Source organism: Schistocerca gregaria, chromosome 3 (genome assembly GCF_023897955.1).
Source record: "Schistocerca gregaria isolate iqSchGreg1 chromosome 3, iqSchGreg1.2, whole genome shotgun sequence".
In the NCBI taxonomy this organism is placed as follows: Eukaryota; Metazoa; Arthropoda; class Insecta; order Orthoptera; family Acrididae; genus Schistocerca; species Schistocerca gregaria.
The window spans coordinates 307,121,531-307,144,769 of record NC_064922.1 but is presented as its reverse complement, the minus strand read 5'-3'; the positions used below and the strand labels follow the sequence as shown (position 1 = coordinate 307,144,769).

General features: G+C 38.9%; 1 protein-coding gene across 2 annotated transcripts in view; it reads left to right on the top strand.

Moving 5' to 3' along the window:
• The window catches only part of LOC126354113 (tyrosine decarboxylase-like), a 233,506-nt gene that overhangs the window by 158,287 nt on the left and 51,980 nt on the right, over positions 1 to 23,239 (top strand). For both annotated transcript variants that reach the window (XM_050003507.1, XM_050003506.1), the window contains one exon: positions 22,511 to 22,700. In XM_050003507.1, the coding sequence (XP_049859464.1) occupies positions 22,511 to 22,700 (190 nt within the window). The remainder of the gene's footprint in view (positions 1 to 22,510; positions 22,701 to 23,239) is intronic.

Below are 23,239 nucleotides of genomic sequence, written 5' to 3'. Positions count from 1 at the left end.
TAGACCACAAGCACTTTGGCACCATTTCATTCACCTGGAAATTTCATGAGTGCAGTTGCGTCACAGTTGCTATCATCTACTACAGAGCCCGAGACAATTAACTATTTGTCAAGTCAATACAGACCACACAAGTACAAGCAGAGCAAACCCAAATAAAATAGAAATAGGCTTCATAACCTTAAAGGAGCAGCTGTATCTTTAATTTTCTATGTGACATCCTAAAGTCACAAACTAAATATTCCTTTTCAGTATCACAGCAACTTGCTACATAGTTACTTAAATGTCAAACAAATGTGGTTCCTCTTTTTTCAGGTTATTTCAGTCATCAAAAACGTGGAAATAGTTATTTCATTTATGCATTACAAACCTTTATGACTTATTATCAGCTCCAATAATTAAAAAAATATGTTTTGTAGCTCTATGCACGCATGACAGCAACATCTTCACTCCATTCAAGAATCTAGGAATCATTTTCACAGCAAGTCTTCTAAATCCATTTTCCAACAAAGTATTCATTGAAACCCTGCAGATGGCATACCATGTGGGTGCTACCATTTCAAGGTAGCAGAGAGATGTGGGCATGTTACTGATTCCAATAAGAAGATTTATAAAGTACTCGTAAAAGAAAGATTCAGAGGACAGGACATTGTCACAGTCCTGTTCAAGTGTATGGGACTAGTAAAGCTTGTACAGGGATTTTTCAAATCCCACAAAGCCAGTCTCACAAGAAAAGTAAGAAAAAGTAACAGGTGGTGCTTAGCAATGACAAGCATTAGTATATGTAAACTTCAAAGAAGAAAATGAAGCTGAGTCTTCTGCCTTCAATGGAGGCTAGTCTCTAATACATTAAGACTAATTCGTATTCATTGTGGGAGTTTTCAAGGCTGTTATGGTGTTTGCAAGTCTTATCTGATATTGCATTTATCATATAATGTTTTTACCATTATAGTTTTAAAATTAATTTCTTTTCATTTTCACCTTACTCCAGAAATAGTTAATTATCCAATGAAATCAATTTTTATATATGTGTGATGACTACTCAGATCATGAATGAGATTTTCACTCTGCAGCGGAGTGTGCGCTGATATGAAACTTCCTGGCAGATTAAAACTGTGTGCCCGACCGAGACTCGAACTCGGGACCTTTGCCTTTCGCGGGCAAGTGCTCTACCAACTGAGCTACCGAAGCACGACTCACGCCCGGTACTCACAACTTTACTTCTGCCAGTATCCGTCTCCTACCTTCCAAACTTTACAGAAGCTCTCCTGCGAACCTTGCAGAACTAGCACTCCTGAAAGAAAGGATATTGCGGAGACATGGCTTAGCCACAGCCTTGGGGATGTTTCCAGAATGAGATTTTCACTCTGCAGCGGAGTGTGCGCTGATATGAAACTTCCTGGCAGATTAAAACTGTGTGCCCAACCAAGACTCGAACTCGGGAGTGAGTACCGGGCGTGAGTCGTGCTTCGGTAACTCAGTTGGTAGAGCACTTGCCCGCGAAAGGCAAAGGTCCCGAGTTCGAGTCTCGGTCGGGCACACAGTTTTAATCTGCCAGGAAGTTTCTTATTAAGATCATGTCAGTGTGGGTACACTCTCTCTCCTGTACTCTTCTGGGAATCCAATGATAAAAGAGCATGATGGACAGGGGGTGTTATGTAAGTAGACTGCAACAAGTTGAGAATTTAGGTTAGATGGAAAACATGCTTGGATAGCCAGACCTGTTAAGACAACTGCTCGCATGCTCGCATAAAGCAGGAAATCCCTCATCTGGCACAAATTTTTTCTTGTTGCCACTGAATTCATTTCAATGCCCAATTGTGGCTGATGTCAGAATTTATTTCATTTCATCATGAAGTCATTTAAAATTACATAGTCATTCATTCCTTACAAAATATGTTTGTGTTCTGATTAATATTCTCTGCATAAAGGTTCTCACAGTCTTCTTGTGATGACATCTAACAAACATTTATACTGTCAAAATGTAACATCTTTGTGTACCTTATGATTTTTGGAGAGAATTGGAAAGAGTCTTTGTGAAGTGATGGAGAGGACTTGTCTCCATTATAAATATCTAAAGTGTGCTTACTGAAGTTCTACACATTTATATATAAGAATTTTTTGGATTTGTTCAAGATGAAATACACAAAAAGTGGTTAAAAAAAAGCATATATCTTTATCTAGTATCGTTTTTATGCAATTGAAAAAAGTCTTGTTATTGACAGATTTGATTTCATGAATTCATTATGATGAACCATCATTAAAAGGAAAATGTTTTGCTCTTAAACACATTAAGACCTTGGCTTTCACAGAGATCATACCTTGAATTTTTGCAAGAAAATGAGCCAAGCCAATATCCACAACAATGAGAATTCAAGATGAATCTATTTTGACTTTTGCCTATTGCAACAAACAATGTAGGCACTGCCTGTCTACAACTTTGGTTCCATAGTTCAGTATCATACATTTCAACAGACATGAAGTCAGGAAAATAATTTTGTGTTCAATTAACTATTGTTGTGCTTGTTGGGCTGTGAGAGCCAGGTTGTTAGAAGTCTTAGTCCATTACATGACACATACCCCCAGAGTGTCATAAGTAAATTTTATTCATGAGACTCTGCCAGAATAGGTGTCCAATAGAAAGAAAAATACAAAATTTTATGTGTCAGAATTTTGTTTTACAGTGCTAACTTGGATTTCTGACTGGAATTAGAGCATTCTATCATGTCTAATGTGAGTTCAGAAATCCTCAGTCTGAAAATGCTCAGGAAAACTGAGTAGTCATAGTTTACATATCTTTTTTTCCAGAGTATCTTGATGACATAAAAACTCCAAGTTCTCATATAAGATGCAGATTCTGCAATATTATAGTCAGTTGCCAGAAATAAAAAGTTGTCTATCCGTTTAGATAATTTTTCTGGTTTTTTCCCTCTCATATTTCACATATAAGTCAAGGAGGTTGACATATGTGTGATACTGCAATATGCTATGACATATGTAAGCTTTACAAAAATATTATGTATTCTGTAAAACCCAGACAGTCTCTCTCTTTCTCTCTCTCTCTCTCTCTCTCTCTCTCTCTCTCTCCCCCTCTCTTTCTCTCTTTCTCTCTCTCTCTCTCTCTGGCTTCTCCATACCAAACATAGAACACTTAGTAATTAGTCCAGACTCAATATGTTACTTACATTTTAGCCTCTTTTAGATCACACACAATAACAAGTGAAAAGCGAAGTAGATGATCTACTAAATAGTGTGACGATTGATCACTCATACGAAGTTCAAAGGGACTGAAATTCACACATGTGCATTGATCCTCTACGCTTCATGACATTGGTTGCACTAGTGCCATGTGAAATGCCACCATTTTTGCAAAATGCGCACACAGTCAACTATTACCAAGCTACGCCAGCCTCGCCCTCCTCACAAATCAGTAGCAGACATTTTTACACATCCAGTTTGCCACAACAAACCACCGGATCTGTGGCCCAGTTTTGCAACCACTCGAGTACGAGTGCACCCAACATAGCCTCTTCATCCAGAAATGTTGTACTATGACTTCATGACAGTGAGACCGCCAACAGGTTTCACCAGTGTTTTATGCCCCTACCACAAAGGGTGCAGGGCCAGTGTGGGCAGAAAACTCTCCTTGTTGCCACTTTAAGCTCCAGACCACCCCTTCTCTGGATTTCCTTTGAATCTTCTACATCACTGACACTAACAAACCAATTCTTGGTATAGATTTTTTTGTCCCATTACAAGCTCTCCCCAAATGTAGTCCATTGTTCAGTGTTACACCACCCATCTAACACTCAGATACTGTGCTCCCCCACCCATACTCCTTGTTCTGTTTCCGCCGCAACATGGGAAATAGTTCACAAGTGTTCCACCCTCGCTAGAAAGATTGTGACCTGCATCACTAACCTACTTTCAGAATATGGCTCAGTGGCGCACCTCCACTGGGAGAACGACGAGCTGAAACAATGCATTGCTCACACTTACAATGAGCTTGTTGCGGCCCGTACCTCACTGTTGAAACTGAAATCTACAGTTCCTTCACTGGATCAAACTACGTCACCAAGCTTCAGTTTGAACACTCGTCAGGTTAGTTCAAAAACATTCATTACGTGTGACGATTCACATTCAGTGACCTCCACACTGCCCAAGTGCCCACTACACGCAGTGCCTCGTGTTTCAAACAGTGTCTTTAATAACAGTTGCTCACACAGTATGACCACACCCTCTGTGCAGGCAGCCACCCTGCTTGTTGATAAATATTCCGCATCTCCTGTGCACCAGCCAAGCAACTTGGTGACTATAGCTGTCCCTCGTGCAATGCCACTGCCTCTCTCACCCGCGCCGGTTATCTAAGGTAAAGTTGACGACAGACAGTCACTGCGCACACCACTCCGATCCATGCTGTGTGCACAGCTGACCTTTACAAACAAGTGCACGCCACACTTGCGTAATAGGCATGTGACTTTTGTGCTGCCTTTTCCCACTTGCGCTAATGGCTACGCCTCATCACACCCCACTCATCCCAGAACTCCACATCAGAACATTAGTCAGCCTTGTGTGCAGTTCTCAATCTCTTCCATTAGTGACAGAACAATGTACAAGGTAATTACCACTGCCAGCCCTCCTATTAGACACAAGGTTAGATGCCTCAACCCCATTAAGTTGTGTGCGGCTCTGCAGGAAATTAATGACCTGCTGGAGGCAGGCATTCTACAGCCATCAGACAGAAATTGGTCTTCACCAATTCACCTCATCACCAAACATGATGGTTCTTTTCGAATGTGTGTTGATTACAGACATTTAAATGCTCACACTGTCATGGACAATTACCCTGTGCCAAACATAAATGATTTTACTCATATGTTATGGGGAGCCACAATCTTCATTGTGATTGTTTGCAAATGTGCTTATCACCAGATTCCCGTAGCACCGGAAGACATTCCAAACACTGCAATGCTCATGCCGCTCAGTTTTTTCCAGTATAACTTCATGCCTTTCAGTTTAAAGACTGCAGCACAAACGTGGCAACGTTCCATTGACTCAGTCTTATGACGATTCGAGTTCTGCTTCTCATACGTGGAAGACATACTCATTTTCAGCAAATTAAATGAAGCTGACAAAGATAATTTATCCCAGGTCCTCCAGACTTTGGCATCCAACAGGTCAACAAAGAAAAATTCCAGTTTCATCAGTCTTCTGTGACATTTCTGGGGTACACTGTCTCCACAAACGGAATACAGCCTCCCAGATCCTACATGCCAGCTATCATGTCACTGCCACCCCCTCCCACCCCCCCCCCCCCCCCCCCCAGCTATGTACAAAGAACTCAGACATTTCCTAGTTACTATAAAATACTACCGCCATCATCTTCTTTCTTCCACTGCTGTGTAGGCCCCGCTGACGGACTCGCACTTCAGCAAACAAACTTTGGGCATTAAATCAGTCTGTTGGACTAAACCCATGCTAGAGGCTTTTAGGGCTCTTAAAACAGCTTTAGCTCATGCAGTCATACTCGCCCACCCTGATCTATCTGCCGATTTGTTCATCACTGCGGTTGCCAGTGACACCGCGATCGGGGCAGTATTACAACAGAGCAAAGGCGACACAGTTTCACCACTTCATTTCTTCCCCAAAAAACTGTCTACAGCACAGAAGAAATATTCCTCTTTTGATAAAGAGCTTCTGGTGGTGCATGAGGCCGTCAAACATTTCTGCACTGACATCGATGGCCATTCTTTCTTCATTCTTACTGATCACCCCCCACCCCCCCACCCCCTTGATGTTTCCACCAGTTCGACCTGGTCTCTCAATTTACTACTGACATTGTCATGGCACCTTATCTACTGCACTGGAAAAATTACCTCCATAAGGACACCGTTACAGTGTGGCTAAGGGCTGTATAGTGCTTTAGTAGGGATGGCCATGATGTATCCTTTGTTGATGCTGCTGAGTCTGTGTTGTCCATGTGGCTTCTCATTGTTTTGGTTCAAGAAAAGGTGCGCGTTTTTTTAATTATCACTGGGCTACCAAAATCATGATGCAGTATTTCACGGTTTATTTGTAACAGAAACACATATTTATTGCCAAAACTAGAAAAACAATTACACTCAACCGCAGCCAACACTCAAGTGGCTGAAAAAACATTGTAGACCAAAGATCATGGTCATAAGCTACAAAGAACATACAATTCCAATACTGATTATTGATCGCAACGCCTAACTTAGTATTATATTAAGCAAAAGTTTTTTAACACAACTTAAGTGTATAATCTAACAAAATGATGTCTATTTGTCAGTTCCATTACAATAGCCCCCCAAGAATTTTGTAAGTATGAACATGCGAACAAAATTCTGACACCAGAATAATGGAACTGCCAAGGATATGATTTTAAATCAATAATAATTTTTAACAGGACTGTTTCTTTTGAAATATGCTAACTTTCCACTCATAGTGATTGACATGACCTTAGGTTTAAAATTGAAATTGTTACCCAAAGTAAAGGAAAACATACAATTGTTAATCTTAATTGTAAATGAAATACAAGAGAAGTTTCACAATTTTCACTTAGAAGAGTGCATAATGCTGTAGTACTTCACACTAAGCCATTGAAAGATAGTACCTTTTAACTACTGGTTTGTTTTTTTTTCTTTTGTTGCCCACTTTTCACACTACTCACAGTAATGTCCCATATTGTGACCTCCATTAATAGGTCTGATTTCTGCTTGTCCTGCAGCGCGTCTGTTTCCAAAGCTTAGCTGTTTGTATCACTTCAGTGACTATAATGCCATGTTATCTAAAAATCATATACAAAGATCACATTTTGGTTGCATAATGTTTATATGTAAGTACATGGTTAGGATACATAGTTATCCTTCTGGTAATGTTTATCTAGTGGGAGAAGTTTACAGACTCTGTCTGAGTAATACTACACAGATAAGGACTGGTCCAAAAAAGATCCTTTAAATAATAATAAATTCAATAAACATGTAATACAAATGCATTAACATATTGGGTGTAAAATCTCTTATCACAAAGAAATTACTCCAAGGATAAAAAAATTAAATTGTTTTCAAAAGTAAAGTTTCAGGCAGTTTGTTACAAGGGTTCATATGCACAGCAAAAGTGCATAGGGTGAATCATGGATGGAAGTTTTAGATTGGTATATATATATATCAAAATTTAAAAATATTACTGCCTATGATTTTGCAGTGGTTGAGAAATAAATATACAGTAATTCATGAGAGTTACTAAAAATAATTGTCTCCTAGTAGAGTTGGACATTTCAAACACTTAAGTGTGTAGTAATTAGGACTCTGCCTTTAAGATTAAAAAAATTTAAATTAATTGTTAATTGTTACAAGACAGGTTTAGTGCTGATTAGTGGCTTGCATTTTAAATGATGTCTCAACAAGTGTAGTGTGAGGAAGTTATTACACAAGCTAAAATTACACAAATTATCAAATATCAGTCAAATTCCATAAACATACAGAAATATCAAGAACTAACATGTCAAGCATATTACACAGAAGATTCATTGCAAAAACTTCATACAGTGAATACATATTAAATGAATAATAAACATTTTCAAGGGCACAAAACTGTATCAAAATCAGATAATTTTTAAATATAAAATTTCATAATTTCCAGTGAAAAACTTTTTTTGAGTCACTTTTTAACTTTCTCAGAATAGTCTTACCCCTTTTCTTTATACAATTTCAATGAAACAATATTCCTTAGCCTGAGAACTTTCCTGGATTTAGGATATGCCAACTAGTATGCATTAGGGTGTGGATGCTCTACAATCTCGAGTGGACAAATGTATATATCAAAGAATTTTTTTATTTCAGAAGTTAGAATTTTTTATTTCTCATGTGATTTTACTAAAACATAATCTCTGACTTTAAACTTGGTTGCTTTGATCTTGCCATCATGTTGTCCTTTTCGAATTATCCCCTGTTTTACCATGGTTTCTTTGACTATGGGTTGACATTCACGCATAGTCATCATTGTCCATGGTGGAAATTCTACGAGTTCAGTGATAATATTGTCTGGTTTTAGATGAAACATAATATCATAAGGTGAAAATCCTGTGGAAGTATGTTGGAAACTGTTCATAACATCTTCAAAGTCTCGTACATGGTCGTACCATGAAGGATGTTTATAACTGCAATATGTACGACATAAATGACCAGTCCTGTGCAAGTATCTCTCAGCTGGGTTTGATGATGGATTATATACAGATATTTGAACATGTTTGATTCCTGATTTATCAACAAAGGCTTTCCAAACTATTGACAAAAACTGAGAACCATTATACGACAAGATTGCTTTTGGTTTCTCAACGCTTAAGAAATAGTCTTTTTCAACTTTTGTAACTATCTCTTTACCTGTGGCTTTTATGACAGGATACAACTTGATTAGTTTAGAAAATACATCCACCATGACAAAAATGTAGCAGCGGCCACTTCTACTCCTTGGAAGAGGCCCACAGAGATCAACAGCAACTAAGTCTAGAGGTTGCACAGGAATAATGTTTTGCATTTCACCTTGACATTTTCTGTTACTTACTTTGGATCATTGCCACTTATTACAAATAGACAATTCTTTTCTAACTTTTTTGGCCATATTGTAGAAGTATATGTTTTCTTGTAATTTCTGCATACACTTCTGTATGCCACAATGACCATAGCTCTCATTGGTATATCTAATTAACCTCTCAGCTTCATCCTCAGGCCAGCATAGTTTCCAATTGTCTGAGTCTTTGTCTGTTCTCCTAAACAGACTACCTTTTAACACCTTATAGTACTTGTCTAGTTTTTCATAGTTCTTTTTCCCTAAACAGCTCTTTACTAATTTCTAATTTCCATCACGGTTATGGCTCCTCCTGATTTTATCACACAATGATCTAACAACTTTTTCATCTGTGACCCCTTTCATATACCTCATTTTAAACTGTTTTCCTTCATTCTGATCAAAAATTTCTGTTTCTCCTCCTACTGGTAGCTTTGATTGTTGAATTGTTGTAAATACAATGCCCATCTTGTAAGCCTATCATCATAGAGCTTGCATTCCTGTATATAGCTTAAGGCTTTATGATCAGAGTATACTATTACCTTCTGTCCAAGTAAATACGTCCTGAATTTTGAAAATGACCACTGTATGGCTAATAACTCTTTTCTGTGACTGTATAGTTCTTTTCATGCTTCAGTAACATTATGCTTGCAAATGCAATTTTGGCATGAACTGTCTCCCCATTGACTTCTTTTACTTGAAATAATTCTGCACCTAGCCCATAATCACTGCTGTTGTTGTTGTTGTTGTTGTCTTCAGTCCTGAGACTGGTTTGGTGCAGCTCTCCATGCTACTCTATCCTGTGCAAGCTTCTTCATCTCCCAGTACCTACTGCAACCTACATCCTTCTGAATCTGCTTAGTGTATTCATCTCTTGGTCTCCCTCTATGATTTTTACCCTCCACGCTGCCCTCCAATACGAAGTTGGTGATCCCTTGATACCTCAGAACATGTCCTACCAACCGATCCCTTCTTCTGGTCAAGTTGTGCCACAAACTTCTCTTCTCCCCAATCTTATTCAATACCTCCTCATTAGTTATGTGATCTACCCATCTAATCTTCAGCATGCTTCTGTAGCACCACATTTCAAAAGCTTCTATTCCCTTTTTGTCCAAACTATTTATTGTCCATGTTTCACTTCCATACATGGCTACACTCCATACAAATACTTTCAGAAATGACTTCCTGACACTTAAATCTATACTCAATGTTAACAAATTTCTCTTCTTCAGAAACGCTTTCCTTGCCATTGCCAGGCTGCATTTTATATCATCTCTACTTGGACCATCATCAGTTATTTTGCTCCTCAAATAGCAAAACTCCTTTCCAGAATGAGATTTTCACTCTGCAGCGGAGTGTGCGCTGATATGAAACTTCCTGGCAGATTAAAACTGTGTGCCCGACTGAGACTCGAACTAGGGACCTTTGCCTTTCACAGGCAAGTGTTCTAACAACTGAGCTACCGAAGCACGAATCACGCCCGGTACCCACAGCTTTACTTCTGCCAGTACCTCGTCTCCTACCTTCCAAACTTTACAGAAGCTCTCCTGCGAACCTTACAGAATTAGCACTCCTGAAAGAAAGGATATTGCGGAGACATGGCTTAGCCACAGCCTTGAGGATGTTTCCAGAATGAGATTTTCACTCTGCAGCGGAGTGTGCGCTGATATGAAACTTCCTGGCAGATTAAAACTGTGTGCCCGACCGAGACTCGAACTCGGGACCTTTGCCTTTCACGGGCAAGTGCTCTACCAACTGAGCTACTGAAGCACGACTCATGCCCGGTACTCACAGCTTTACTTCTGCCAGTACCTCGTCTCCTACCTCCCAAACTTTACAGAAGCTCTCCTGCTAACCTTGCAGAACTAGTACTCCTGAAAGAAAGGATATTGCGGAGACATGGCTTAGCCACAGACTTGGGGATGTTTCCAGAATAAGATTTTCACTCTGCAGTGGAGTGTGCGCTGATATGCAACTTCCTGGCAGATTAAAACTGTGTGCCCGACCGAGACTCGAACTCGGGACCTTTGCCTTTCGCGGGCAAGTGGTAGAGCACTTGCCCGTGAAAGGCAAAGGTCCAGAGTTCGAGTCTCGGTCGGGCACACAGTTTTCATCTGCCAGGAAGTTTCAAAACTCCTTTACTACTTTAAGTGTCTCATTTCCTAATCTAATTCCCTCAGCATCACCCGACTTAATTTGACTACATTCCATTATTATCGTTTTGCTTTTGTTGATGTTCATCTTATATCCTCCTTTCAAGACACTCTCCATCCCGTTCAATTGCTCTTCCAAGTCCTTTGCTGTCTCTGACAGAATTACAATGTCATCAGTGAACCTCAAAGTTTTTATTTCTTCTCCATGGATTTTAATACCTACTCCGAATTTTTCTTTTGTTTCCTTTACAGCTTGCTCAATATACAGATTGAATAACATCGGGGAGAGACTGCAACCCTGTCTTACTCCCTTCCCAACCACTGCTTTCCTTTCATGTCCCTTGACTCTTATAACTGCCAACTGGTTTCTGTACAAATTGTAAATAGCCTTTCGCTCCCTGTATTTTACTCCTGCCACTTTTAGAATTTGAAAGAGAGTATTTCAGTCAACATTGTCAAAAGCTTTCTCTAAGTCTACAAATGATAGAAACTTAGGTTTGCCTTTCGTTAATCTTTCTTCTAGGATAAGACGTAAAGTCAGTATTGCCTCACGTGTTCCAGTATTTCTCCGGAATCCAAACTGATCTTCCCCAAGGTCAGCTACTACTAGTTTTGCATTCGTCTGTAAAGAATTCGAGTTAGTATTTTGCAGCTGTGGCTTAGTAAACTGATTGTTCGGTAATTTACACATCTGTCAATACCTGCTTTCTTTGGGATTGGAATTATTATATTCTTCTTGAAGTCTAAGGGTATTTCGCCTGTTTCATACATCTTGCTCACCAGATGGTAGAGTTTTGTCAGGACTGGCTCTCCCAAGGCCATCAGTAGTTCCAATGGAATGTTGTCTACTCCGGGGGCCTTGTTTCGACTCAGGTCTTTCAGTAGTCTGTCAAACTCTTCACGCAGTATCGTATCTCCCATTTCATCTTCATCTACACCCTCTTCCATTTCCATAATATTGCCCTGAAGTACGTCGCCCTTGTATAGACCCTCTATATACTCCTTCCACCTTTCTGCCTTCCCTTCTTTGCTTAGAACTGGATTTCCATCCGAGCTCTTGATTTTCGTACAAGTGGTTCTCTTTTCTCCAAAGGTCTCTTTAATTTTCCTGTATCTATCTTACCCCTAGTGAGATAAGCCTCTACATCCTTACATTTGTCCTCTAGCCATCCCTGCTTAGCCATTTTGCACTTCCTGTTGATCTCATTTTTGAGATGTTTGTATTCCTTTTTGCCTGCTTCATTTACTGCATTCTTATATTTTCTTCTTTCATCAATTAAATTCAATATTTCTTCTGTTACCCAAGGATTTCTACTAGCCCTTGTCTTTTTACCTACTTGATCCTCTGCTGCCTTTGCTACTTCATCCCTCAAAGCTACCCATTCTTCTTCTACTGTATTTCTTTCCCCCATTTCTGTCAATTGTTCTCTTATGCTCTCCCTGAAACTCTGGACAACCTCTGGTTCTTTCAGTTTATCCAGGTCCCATCTCCTTAAATCCCCATCTTTTTGCAGTTTCTTCAGTTTTAATCTACAGTTCATAACCAATAGATTGTGGTCAGAGTCCACATCTGCACCTGGAAATGTCTTACAATTTAAAACCTGGTTCCTAAATCTCTGTCTTACCATTATATAATCTATCTGATACCTTTTAGTATCTCCAGGGTTCTTCCATGTATACAACCTCCTTTCATGATTCTGAAACCATGTGTTAGCTATGATTAAGTTGTGCTCTGTGCAAAATTCTACCAGGCGGCTTTCTCTTTCATTTCTTAGCCCCAACCCATATTCATCTACCATGTTTCCTTCTCTCCTTTTTCCTACACTCGAATTCCAGTCACGCATGACTATTAAATTTTCGTCTCCCTTCACTATCTGAATAATTTCTTTTATTTCATCATACATTTCTTCAATTTCTTCGTCATCTGCAGAACTAGTTGGCATATAAACTTGTACTACTGTAGTAGGTGTGGGCTTCGTATCTATCTTGGCCACAATAATCCGTTCACTATGATGTTTGTAGTAGCTTACCCACATTCCTGTTTTCCTATTCATTATTAAACCTACTCCTGAATTACCCCTATTTGATTTTGTGTTTATAACCCTGTAGTCACCTGACCAGATGTCTTGTTCCTCCTGCCACCGAACTTCACTAATTCCCACTATACCTAACTTTCACCTATCCATCTTCCTTTTTAAATTTTCTAACCTACCTGCCCGATTAAGGGATCTGACATTCCACACTCCGATCCGTAGTACGCCAGTTTTCTTTCTCCTGATAACGGCATCCTCTTGAGTAGTCCCTGCCCGGAGATCCGAATGGGAGACTATTTTACCTCCAGAATATTTTACCCAAGAGGAAGCCAATGTCATTTAATTATACAGTAAAGCTGCATGCCCTTGGGAAAAATTATGGTCGTAGTTTTCCCTTGATTTCAGCCTTTTGCAGTACCAACACAGTAAGACCGTTTTGGTTATTGTTACAAGGCCAGATCAGTCAATCATCCAGACTGTTGCCCTTGCAACTACAGAAAAGGCTGCTGCCCATCTTCAGGAATCACATATTTGTCTGGCCTCTCAACAGATACCCCTTCGTTGTGGTTGCACCTACGGTACGGCTATCTGTATCGCTGAGGCACGCAAGCCTCCCCACCAACGACAAGGTCCATGGTTCATGGGGGGGTAATCACTGCTGTCAGTATGTAAACAGAAAGGTAAATTAAAATCTGGTCTGTGTAACAGGTGCTGGTTATTCAGTTCCTTTTTTATTCTGTCGAAAGCCTCTTGACAATCTTTACTCCATATCCAAACAGTGTCCTTCTATAACAAGTTACTTAGACAGGGTGTATTTAAGCTTTGTTTACTTACAAATTTTCTGTAGAAGCTACATAGCTCATAAAATGATTTCAGTTGTTTTCTGTTATGGTGTATAAGAAACTCTGCAATAGCTTCAATTTTGTCTGGATCTGTCAAAATTCCTTTTATGTTACGACATGTCCCAAAAATTTTAACTCAGATACTGCAAATTTGCACTTTTCTAGTTTTAGTGTCATTCCCCCTCTTCTAAGTTTCTCACATGCATGTCTTAAAAGCCCAACATGCTCATTCCAATCTTGTCCAGTTACTAAAATGTCATCTACTTAAATCACTAATTTGGATACACGTTCCTGCCCAAGCACATGGTCAAAAGCTCTAATGAATTGTGCTAGCGATGAGTTCAAACCAAAAGGGACTACACAATACTGATAGCAATGTTCATTGTAAAGAAAAGCAGTGTATTTCCTAGATTTGGGTGCCAGGTGTACTTGATGAAAGCCTGAAGTTAAGTCTAGGCTTGACATTAATGTTATATCCTTGAAATTGTGTAACAGCTCATTGATGTTTTCAGGGTGGTCTGTTTCCCTGTATAAGATCTTGTTTAAAGGCCTGGAGTCAAGAACTATTCTCACTCCCCCATCTCTCTTTGACACAACTACCAGTGGGTTATTATAAGCACCAATACTCCTTTCAATAATGCCACACACTTCCATCTTATGTAATTCTTTCTCAACTGCTGTACGTTTTGCTATGGGCACAGCATCTGGGTTTATGAAAATTGGGCCATGGCATCTTGCTAGCCAAGTACATTCGTAACCCCTAACTTTCCCTGGAATGTTGCTAAAGACATCACAAAGACTCTAGTTCCTGTTTTTGCTCGTTGTTTAGGCTGCTAGCTTCCGAAATCTTAGTGTTTACAAGTGTGTTGAAATCTACTTCACTTAAATCTAGCTCTGTTGTGTTTGTCAACGTATATTTTCTCCTTTACAAGAGTTATTGTGTTAAATCCATCATTACACAAAACTGTATTCGACCTGACAAACTTGGTGGAGATACACCCCCCATTTGGTGTTGTTATGATAAGTTTTTGTCTTCCCTAATCAAATCTTACATCTACACTCCAAATCCATGACAGCCCTCACTGAGGCCCGGTATAATTAGGCATCAATGTGTAAATGTGACGCCCTCAATTGTAAAAGATAACAAGGTTTTCACAGTTTTACTATGTTTTCCTGTAGCACCTCTTATTTTCACCCCAATGACTGGCAATTCAATGTAATCTTTCTCGCACTTTAGCTTTTTGCTTAGTATTTCACATATTCCTGACACTTGATTCCCTGTGTCTATAAGGCACCTGCCTTCCCAGGTACCAACTTTTGCTCTAATGAATGTCATCACTTTTTCCAGGCTGAACATATTCATACAATAAATCATTTTGAATTTCACTAAGACAATGACTTCCTGACTCACAAGTACCTATATTACTGTCACCTCTATTATCTACAGTCATTACATTAACACACATATCATTAGCACTGTCACTTGCATTGATAATTTCATTAATCCAAATATTTTCACCCATATAACATTGTTCATCACTAAGGTATTTATCCTTCAGTTGTTCAACAATAATATGTTTAGTATTTTTCTGCCAATCTGAATATAAAATTTGAGACATATTAAGAACCATTTTTCTAAAACTGCTATCTTTTCTAATTGCATCACTATTTAGCCACATATTGTAAAGAAATAATTCACCTTTGTTCATTGCAAATGGTAGCCTATTTGCACAGTCAGTTTTACTGTTCAGGGAATCTTTATGATCTACCCAGGTTCCTTTGTAAGATGTTGGATTGCAGAAACTATTGGTTGTGACACTGACATTAACACCACTTAAATTGTTAATAACATCCTTGGGTACATCTACAATATGCATATAGTTTCTCTTACAACACCTAGTGCCTCCATTTCTTCTTTCAAGCAAACAAAATATTTTTCACCATTATCATGATCATTAAATCTTCATTTTCCCAAATACTGCCATCATCAACCACTCTCTCCCAAAAACGTAAAACGTTTCTTTCACACCCAAGTGTATTTAATTCCTTGCTCATTAAATCAGTGTCAACAATTTGATCACCTGGTTCCCTCATCAGTGGATCTATTCCTAAATCATTTAAATCGTTAACCTGCTGGTCCTCTGACAAACTACGAGGTTCTGCCCATTCATCAAATTCAATTAATTCAATTATTTCTGCTGGCTCTTTATTATAACCAATGGGGTCATTCTTAACAGGTACTGTGTTTAGAGGGTAGTACACATTCATAAGATGACTACTCATTACTTGAGCTGTATCTTTTGGTACAGCATAGTCACTGTTATTGGTCCATCTATTATCTATGCTTTTTGCCACTATCTTGTGGGCCGACAATGGAGTGCATGCTAGTTTTTTAAGTCATGACTTTCCATAGCATTTTGACTTCTGGTGTCACTATGTTCCTGCCAAGTCGTGTTTTCAGACTTCCTGTTATTTCTTCTGTTCCAGCTGTTCCCAGATTGTAATCTTGAATGGAAATTATAGTTATTCCTTGAACGGAAATTATTATTATTATTGTGACTATTTTGTTCCCTATGTTGAAAACTATGGTTGTTAGATCTACTGTTTCCCTTCTGTTAAAATTAGTGTTTCCCCAACTCTGATCCCCACCTCTCTTTGTGTGATTGAAATAGTTTTTTGGTTTCCCCACTTTGTCTATAATCCTGTCTAGTTTGTTCATATAGTTTAGAAATTGTTCAATGTTGTCATCTGGTCCATACACTAGGTCCCATTGCACATTGTTGACAACCTTCTCTTTAAAGCATCTATCTGTGTGAGCTCATCAAAGGGTTTACTCAAATGTACAAGTTTCTTCAATTTATTTTTACAAAACTGTTTCATTGTCTCCTGTGTTTCCCAATAATTCGGTCCATTCAGTAACTCGCTCTTTATCCTGGCTTGTTCAGTTTCAGACAAGAACTGTTTTAAGAACTCAATTTCAAATTCTGCGTAAGACACGTCCATAGAAAATTTTGATTGGCCCATGACAAAGATTCCCCCTCCAAAAACTTTTTAAGGAACTTACTTTTGAAACTTTGACTCAAATTGGGCAAAAAATTGTCTCTACAACTCTGCAGAAAGTCAACTGGATGCAAACTACACTCATTAGAAAAGATTTTAACTGGAAAATTGGCAAAATAAAATATTGGAACAAAAATAACTTGTGTGTCTGTAACTGATTTCCTTTACTTCCAATGGCAACTATGAAGGTTTTTCAGTGCATTTTTCATCCTAAAAGCTTGGAAAATATGTAATACATTTACCAGTTGCATCTCAGTCTCTTGGGTTTTATATGAACAACATTGTTACAAAGTGTAGAGAACTGAACATCCTTGACATAGGTTCATATGAGTATTACAGTCTTCAAAATGTCTGACATTGATGTTCATTATCTATTGACCCATTCTGCTACATTACATTGATTTATTGATTCATCCCATAAATCTTTCCAGATTTATTGCAGCAGATATGTGACTTTTAGCTTTATACACAAAGGTTCTTGCAGTAGCTGCACTGTCTTATTTCAAGTCTTTTGTATCTTAAATGATCTAGAAATTCTGCCACTGAACAGAAGCAGTGATCCAATAAGAATGCCCTTAGGGTTTTACAAAAGAATAAGAATGATGACATGTATTTAATTTTGTATGGAAGACTATTGTAAATATCATAGGCTGATGTCCTTATTGACTGGACATGAAACTTTTCCTTTTGTCTTGTATCATGTTTATGGATATTAAAATTTTCATTTACATCTTTTTAATTCTTTCTAATATATTTACAGATTTCTAGTACATACATACATACATGGAAGAAGGAGAATTTATGACTTTTGAAAGAGGAGTGTATGAGAATCTGTTTATCAAGCATGTTGCATTAGTCTTACAGTTATTTTTTGACTTAAGAAGATGACTGAACTATGCACTGTATTACCCCAGAATATAGTTCCATACAGTAGGATGCTGTGGAAATGGGCAAAGTAGGCAGTTTGGACAGTGCTATAACTTGTTTTGACAGAGATTGTAACATATTTTATTTAGTGTTCCATTAATTTTGTTTATAGGTGTGTGCCATTAGAAGTTATTTTGAAGCCATAAGCCTAAAAACTTTGTTTCTGGAGAAGATCGAAATTTTGCTGGAATTTATTGTCACACTGGTGCAGCACGCATCACCTTTTAAACAGAAATTTAAGAATGTTGTGCTTTTTTTTTATTTGTCATAAGTTTATTCCCATCAATCCATCTATTTAGCTGTTCTGTGGTCTTATTAACAGTTGTTTGAAGATGACTTAGGGTTTTCCCTGACATTAGGATGCTTGCATCATCTGCAAAAAAAAAAAAAAAAAAAAAAAAAGTGCTCGTTTGTGACTCATTGTTCAGGTCTAGATCATTTATATACAGGAAAAAGAGGATTGGCCAAAAAACGGATCCCTGAGGGACTCCTTTATTTAAAACTTCTGCATCTGAGAGGAATCTCCTGGTGTTTTCATTTAATTCATGTTTTGTTTGTATTTTTTGTTTACTGTTTGTCAAGTACAAAATGACCCATTTTAGTGCAGTGCCTCTAATGCCATATACCTGGAGCTTCTCCAACATTATGCTGTGTTCCAGTATGTCAAAGACTTTACTTAAGTCTAAAAAATGCCTGTGGCTTTTTGCTTTTTGTCTATTTCTTGCAGGGCATTTTCTATAAAATCATAGAATGCACTGGTTGTTGATTTATTTAGTGCAGTGCCTCTAATGCCATATACCTGGAGCTTCTCCAACAGTATGTTGTGTTCCAGTATGTCAAAGACTTTACTTAAGTCTAAAAAATGCCTGTGGCTTTTTGCTTTTTGTCTATTTCTTTTAGGGCATTTTCTATAAAATCATAGAATGCACTGGTTGTTGATTTATTTAGTGCAGTGCCTCTAATGCCATATACCTGGAGCTTCTCCAACAGTATGTTGTGTTCCAGTATGTCAAAGACTTTACTTAAGTCTAAAAAATGCCTGTGGGTTTTTGCTTTTTGTCTATTTCTTGCAGGGCATTTTCTATAAAATCATAGAATGCACTGGTTGTTGATTTATTTTTCCTGAATCCATGCTGAGAATTAGTGAGAATCTTGTTTTTCTCTAAGAATTTCATTAACCTATTATACATTACTTTTTCTTTGATTTTACTAAAGCCTGATAATAATGAAACTGATCTATAGTTTTCTATATTTGTTTTGTTTCCTTTCTTATGGATAGGGCCACTTTAGCAATTTTTAAACTGTCTGGAAATGTGCCTGTCAGAAAAGATGAATTTACTATATATGCAAGAGTAAGTGAAATGTTTTTAATACATTGCTTTATCATGTAATCACAAATACCATCAATCCCTGATGACATTTTTCTATGAGCTGATGCAGCTCCGATGAGTTCGATGATTTCATCTGGGATAGTTACATCAATGTAGATTGAAGAGGAACATGAGTGCACTTTGTTATTCTGTTTCTTTCTAGTACCGTATCTGTTTTGTCACTGCCTCTTTTTTTTGCTGTTGTAGGATGAGGAAAAGTAAGTTAGCTTCTCTATTAGCAGAAACTGCAAGGGGGTCCACAGTTACACAAGGGGGACCCCTGTGGTTAATGGGTCCAGACAGACAGGTTTTTTATGTTAAAGCCAAAGTCCCAACAGATGACAATCAAGATAAATAGAATAATAGAAACTTCACGTACTGTTAATTGGGGTAAAGCTAAGGGCAGTATCAACATACTTCATCAAAATGCCAGGAGAATAAAAAATAAAGTAGGTGAGCTATCAGTCTGTTTAGATTATCTCAGAAATAAGAATGAGCTTGATATAATCTGTCTATCTGAACACCATGTAACTGTGGGCATAGATAGTGTCAGTATAAGTGGGTATAATTTAGCATCTTACACTTGTAGATCTAGGGTGGATAAAGGAGGAGTTGCCATTTTCATAAAACAAGAGTATAAATGCAAAACTGTAGAAGTAAGCAAATTTTGTGTTGAATGCACTTTGAGGTTTGTGCATGTGAACTTCAGCTAGATAATGTAGTATTGATATTAGCAACAGTGTACAGGTCCCCATTAGGAGACTGGGGGCTGTTCATAAAAAATTTGACTACCTATTATGCTGTCTGTCAGACAAAAAGAAGAAGTTATTAATCTGTGGTGATTTCAATGTAATCTTTCTAAGTAATTATGATAGGAAAAGTGAACTAGAAGTGTTATTAACAACATATAACTTAGAATCAGTGACCAATTTCTTTACACATATAGCTGAGGACAGTAGCATGCTAATAGATAATGTATTTGTACAGAAAGAGGATGTACAACAAACACATGATTTCCCTGTGGTATATGGATTGTCAAACCATGATGCACAACACATTAACTTACAAAACCTAACAGGGTGTGCAGTTCAGAAACCATTAAGTAAAAGTGTGAGGTCTCTCAACCTGGTATCTATACAGCAGTTCAGAGAAAGCTTAAGAAATGTTAATTGGGGAGATGTATATAACAAGCCAAATGCTAATGATAAGTGCAACATATGTCTTGATAAATTTACATCCCTATTTGAACATTGTTTCCTAAAGAAAACTACTAAGTGTAACACCACACACTTTTCAAAGAAACCTTGGATTACTACAGGTATTGAAGTGTCTTCAGAAAGAAAAAGAAAACTGTATGAGACAGCAAGAACTAGCATAGATCCAGAAGTAGTCTTACACTATAAAAATTATACTAACATACTGAGAAAATTTGTAAGGAAATCAAGAAATACGGATGTTAGAGAAGAAATTAACAACTCTGGCAATAAAATCAAATCAATATGGAATGTTGTTAGAAGGGAGACATTAAAAGTAACAACTGGGATAGGCAGTATTACTTTTAAAGAGAATGAGACCATCCTAACCAACAGTACACAAGTAGCTAATGTACACTCCTGGAAATTGAAATAAGAACACCGTGAATTCATTGTCCCAGGAAGGGGAAACTTTATTGACACATTCCTGGGGTCAGATACATCACATGATCACACTGACAGAACCACAGGCACATAGACACAGGCAACAGAGCATGCACAATGTCGGCACTAGTACAGTGTATATCCACCTTTCGCAGCAATGCAGGCTGCTATTCTACCATGGAGACGATCGCAGAGATGCTGGATGTAGTCCTGTGGAACAGCTTGCCATGCCATTTCCACCTGGCGCCTCAGTTGGACCAGCGTTCGTGCTGGACGTGCAGACCGCGTGAGACGACACTTCATCCAGTCCCAAACATGCTCAATGGGGGACAGATCCGGAGATCTTGCTGGCCAGGGTAGTTGACTTACACCTTCTAGAGCACGTTGGGTGGCACAGGATACATGCGGAAGTGCATTGTCCTGTTGTAACAGCAAGTTCCCTTGCCAGTCTAGGAATGGTAGAACGATGGGTTCGATGACAGTTTGGATGTACCGTGCACTATTCAGTGTCCCCACGACGATCACCAGAGGTGTACGGCCAGTGTAGGAGATCGCTCCCCACACCATGATGCCGGGTGTTGGCCCTGTGTGCCTCGGTCGTATGCAGTCCTGATTGTGGCGCTCACCTGCAAGGCGCCAAACACGCATACGACCATCATTGGCACCAAGGCAGAAGCGACTCTCATTGCTGAAGATGACACGTCTCCATTCGTCCCTCCATTCACGCCTGTCGTGACACCACTGGAGGTGGGCTGCACGATGTTGAGTCGTGAGTGGAAGGCGGCCTAACGGTGTGCGGGACCGTAGCCCAGCTTCATGGAGACGGTTGCGAATGGTCCTCGCCGATACCCCAGGAGCAACAGTGTCCCTAATTTGCTGGGAAGTGGCGGTGCGGTCCCCTACGGCACTGCGTAGGATCCTACGGTTTTGGCGTGCATCCGTGCGTCGCTGCGGTCCGGTCCCAGGTCAACGGGCACGTGCACCTTCCGCCAACCACTGGCGACAACATCGATGTACTGTGGAGACCTCACGCCCCACGTGTTGAGCAATTCGGCGGTACGTCCACCCGGCCTCCCGCATGCCCACTATATGCCCTCGCTCAAAGTCCATCAACTGCACATACAGTTCACGTGCACGCTGTTGTGGCATGCTACCAGTGTTAAAGACTGCGATGGAGCTCCACATGCCATGGCAAACTGGCTGACACTGACGGCAGCGGTACACAAATGCTGCGCAGCTAGTGCCATTCGACGGCCAACACCGCGGTTCCTGGTGTGTCCGCTGTGCCGTGCGTGTGATCATTGCTTGTGCAGCCCTCTCGCAGTGTCCGGAGCAAGTATGGTGGGTCTGACACACTGGTGTCAATGTGTTCTTTTTTCCATTTCCAGGAGTGTATTTAACAATCATTTCTTAAGTGTAGGAGAAAAAATTGGTGAGAACAGTTCAAAAAAACAAGCTAGGCAGTACATGGAAGAGTCTGTTTTGCAAAAATTTAGTCAGATTAAGTTTCACCTAACAACCTCTTGCGAAATAAATAAATTAGCACTCAAGTCTGCATCTGCTACTGTCATGGCCAATGACATTGCCAAGTTGTCAAAATATTTAAAACTCCTTCTTAGAAAGGTATCTTCATGAGACATTCAGTGTTTTCTACTCACAGGTCAGCTGAGACATGGCAGGAATGCCCTCTCAAAATATCTGTAAATCTGCTTCTGATTGGTTTCTTAATCAGTGATTATTTGATAACAAGTGTAAAAATAAAAAGTAATTACAGTAAAAAATTATCCTGGGGACACTTTAACCAAAGCTGACTTTGCATTTATTTTGCATTTAAAATGGTTTCAGTTTCATTTATTTCATCTATAAATGATTTTATTCTTTAAATTTATCTTTTTTATTCTTCAGATGGGAGTGGTATGCTTCCGAGTAGCCCAGTTGGATGATTATGAGTCTGTTACTGAAGATCAACTGACACAGCTGCTATTGGCTCTAATTAATGTATCAGGGAAAGTTAGTGGAACACCAGTTTATGTACAGAGTTTCTTTTCAATCAGACTTTGTATATGCTATGACAATGCTACAGAAGAACATATAGGTAAGTTTCAAGTATACTTTTGATTAACTTTGTGTATATTGATACTCTACACACACACACACTTACATTTGCATTTTATAAAGCTTGTTTCTTGTTCCAAAAAGTAAGGGAAGGCACTGGAATCAGATGTTCATTGTTTGACAGCTACAGTTCTTAAATAGGGTGCCTCAGGATGTTTTGTCACAAAACTGAACCGGCTGACACTTGAGGATAGATGTCAACTGTCAAATGAATGCCTATTTATAAAGTTTCTAGGAATAATGAATTTAGGAATATAGTTCAGCCCTTTATCTATTGCATCTCTAGGGACTGTGAATCAGTGCCACAGTGAGGTGATCTTAGGCCCACGGCAGAACTGTTAAAGCTACCTCCCTCCCACTCCCCCCTTCTCCCTATTAACTACTTCCTACATTTTTCTTTATAATTTTGTAAAAGAATTTAATAAACAAGATAACTATTGAAAAATATTACTAAATGAAGTAACAACAACAAAGAAAGAATAGTTTCCTGCTCACCATATAGAGGAGGCAATGAACTGC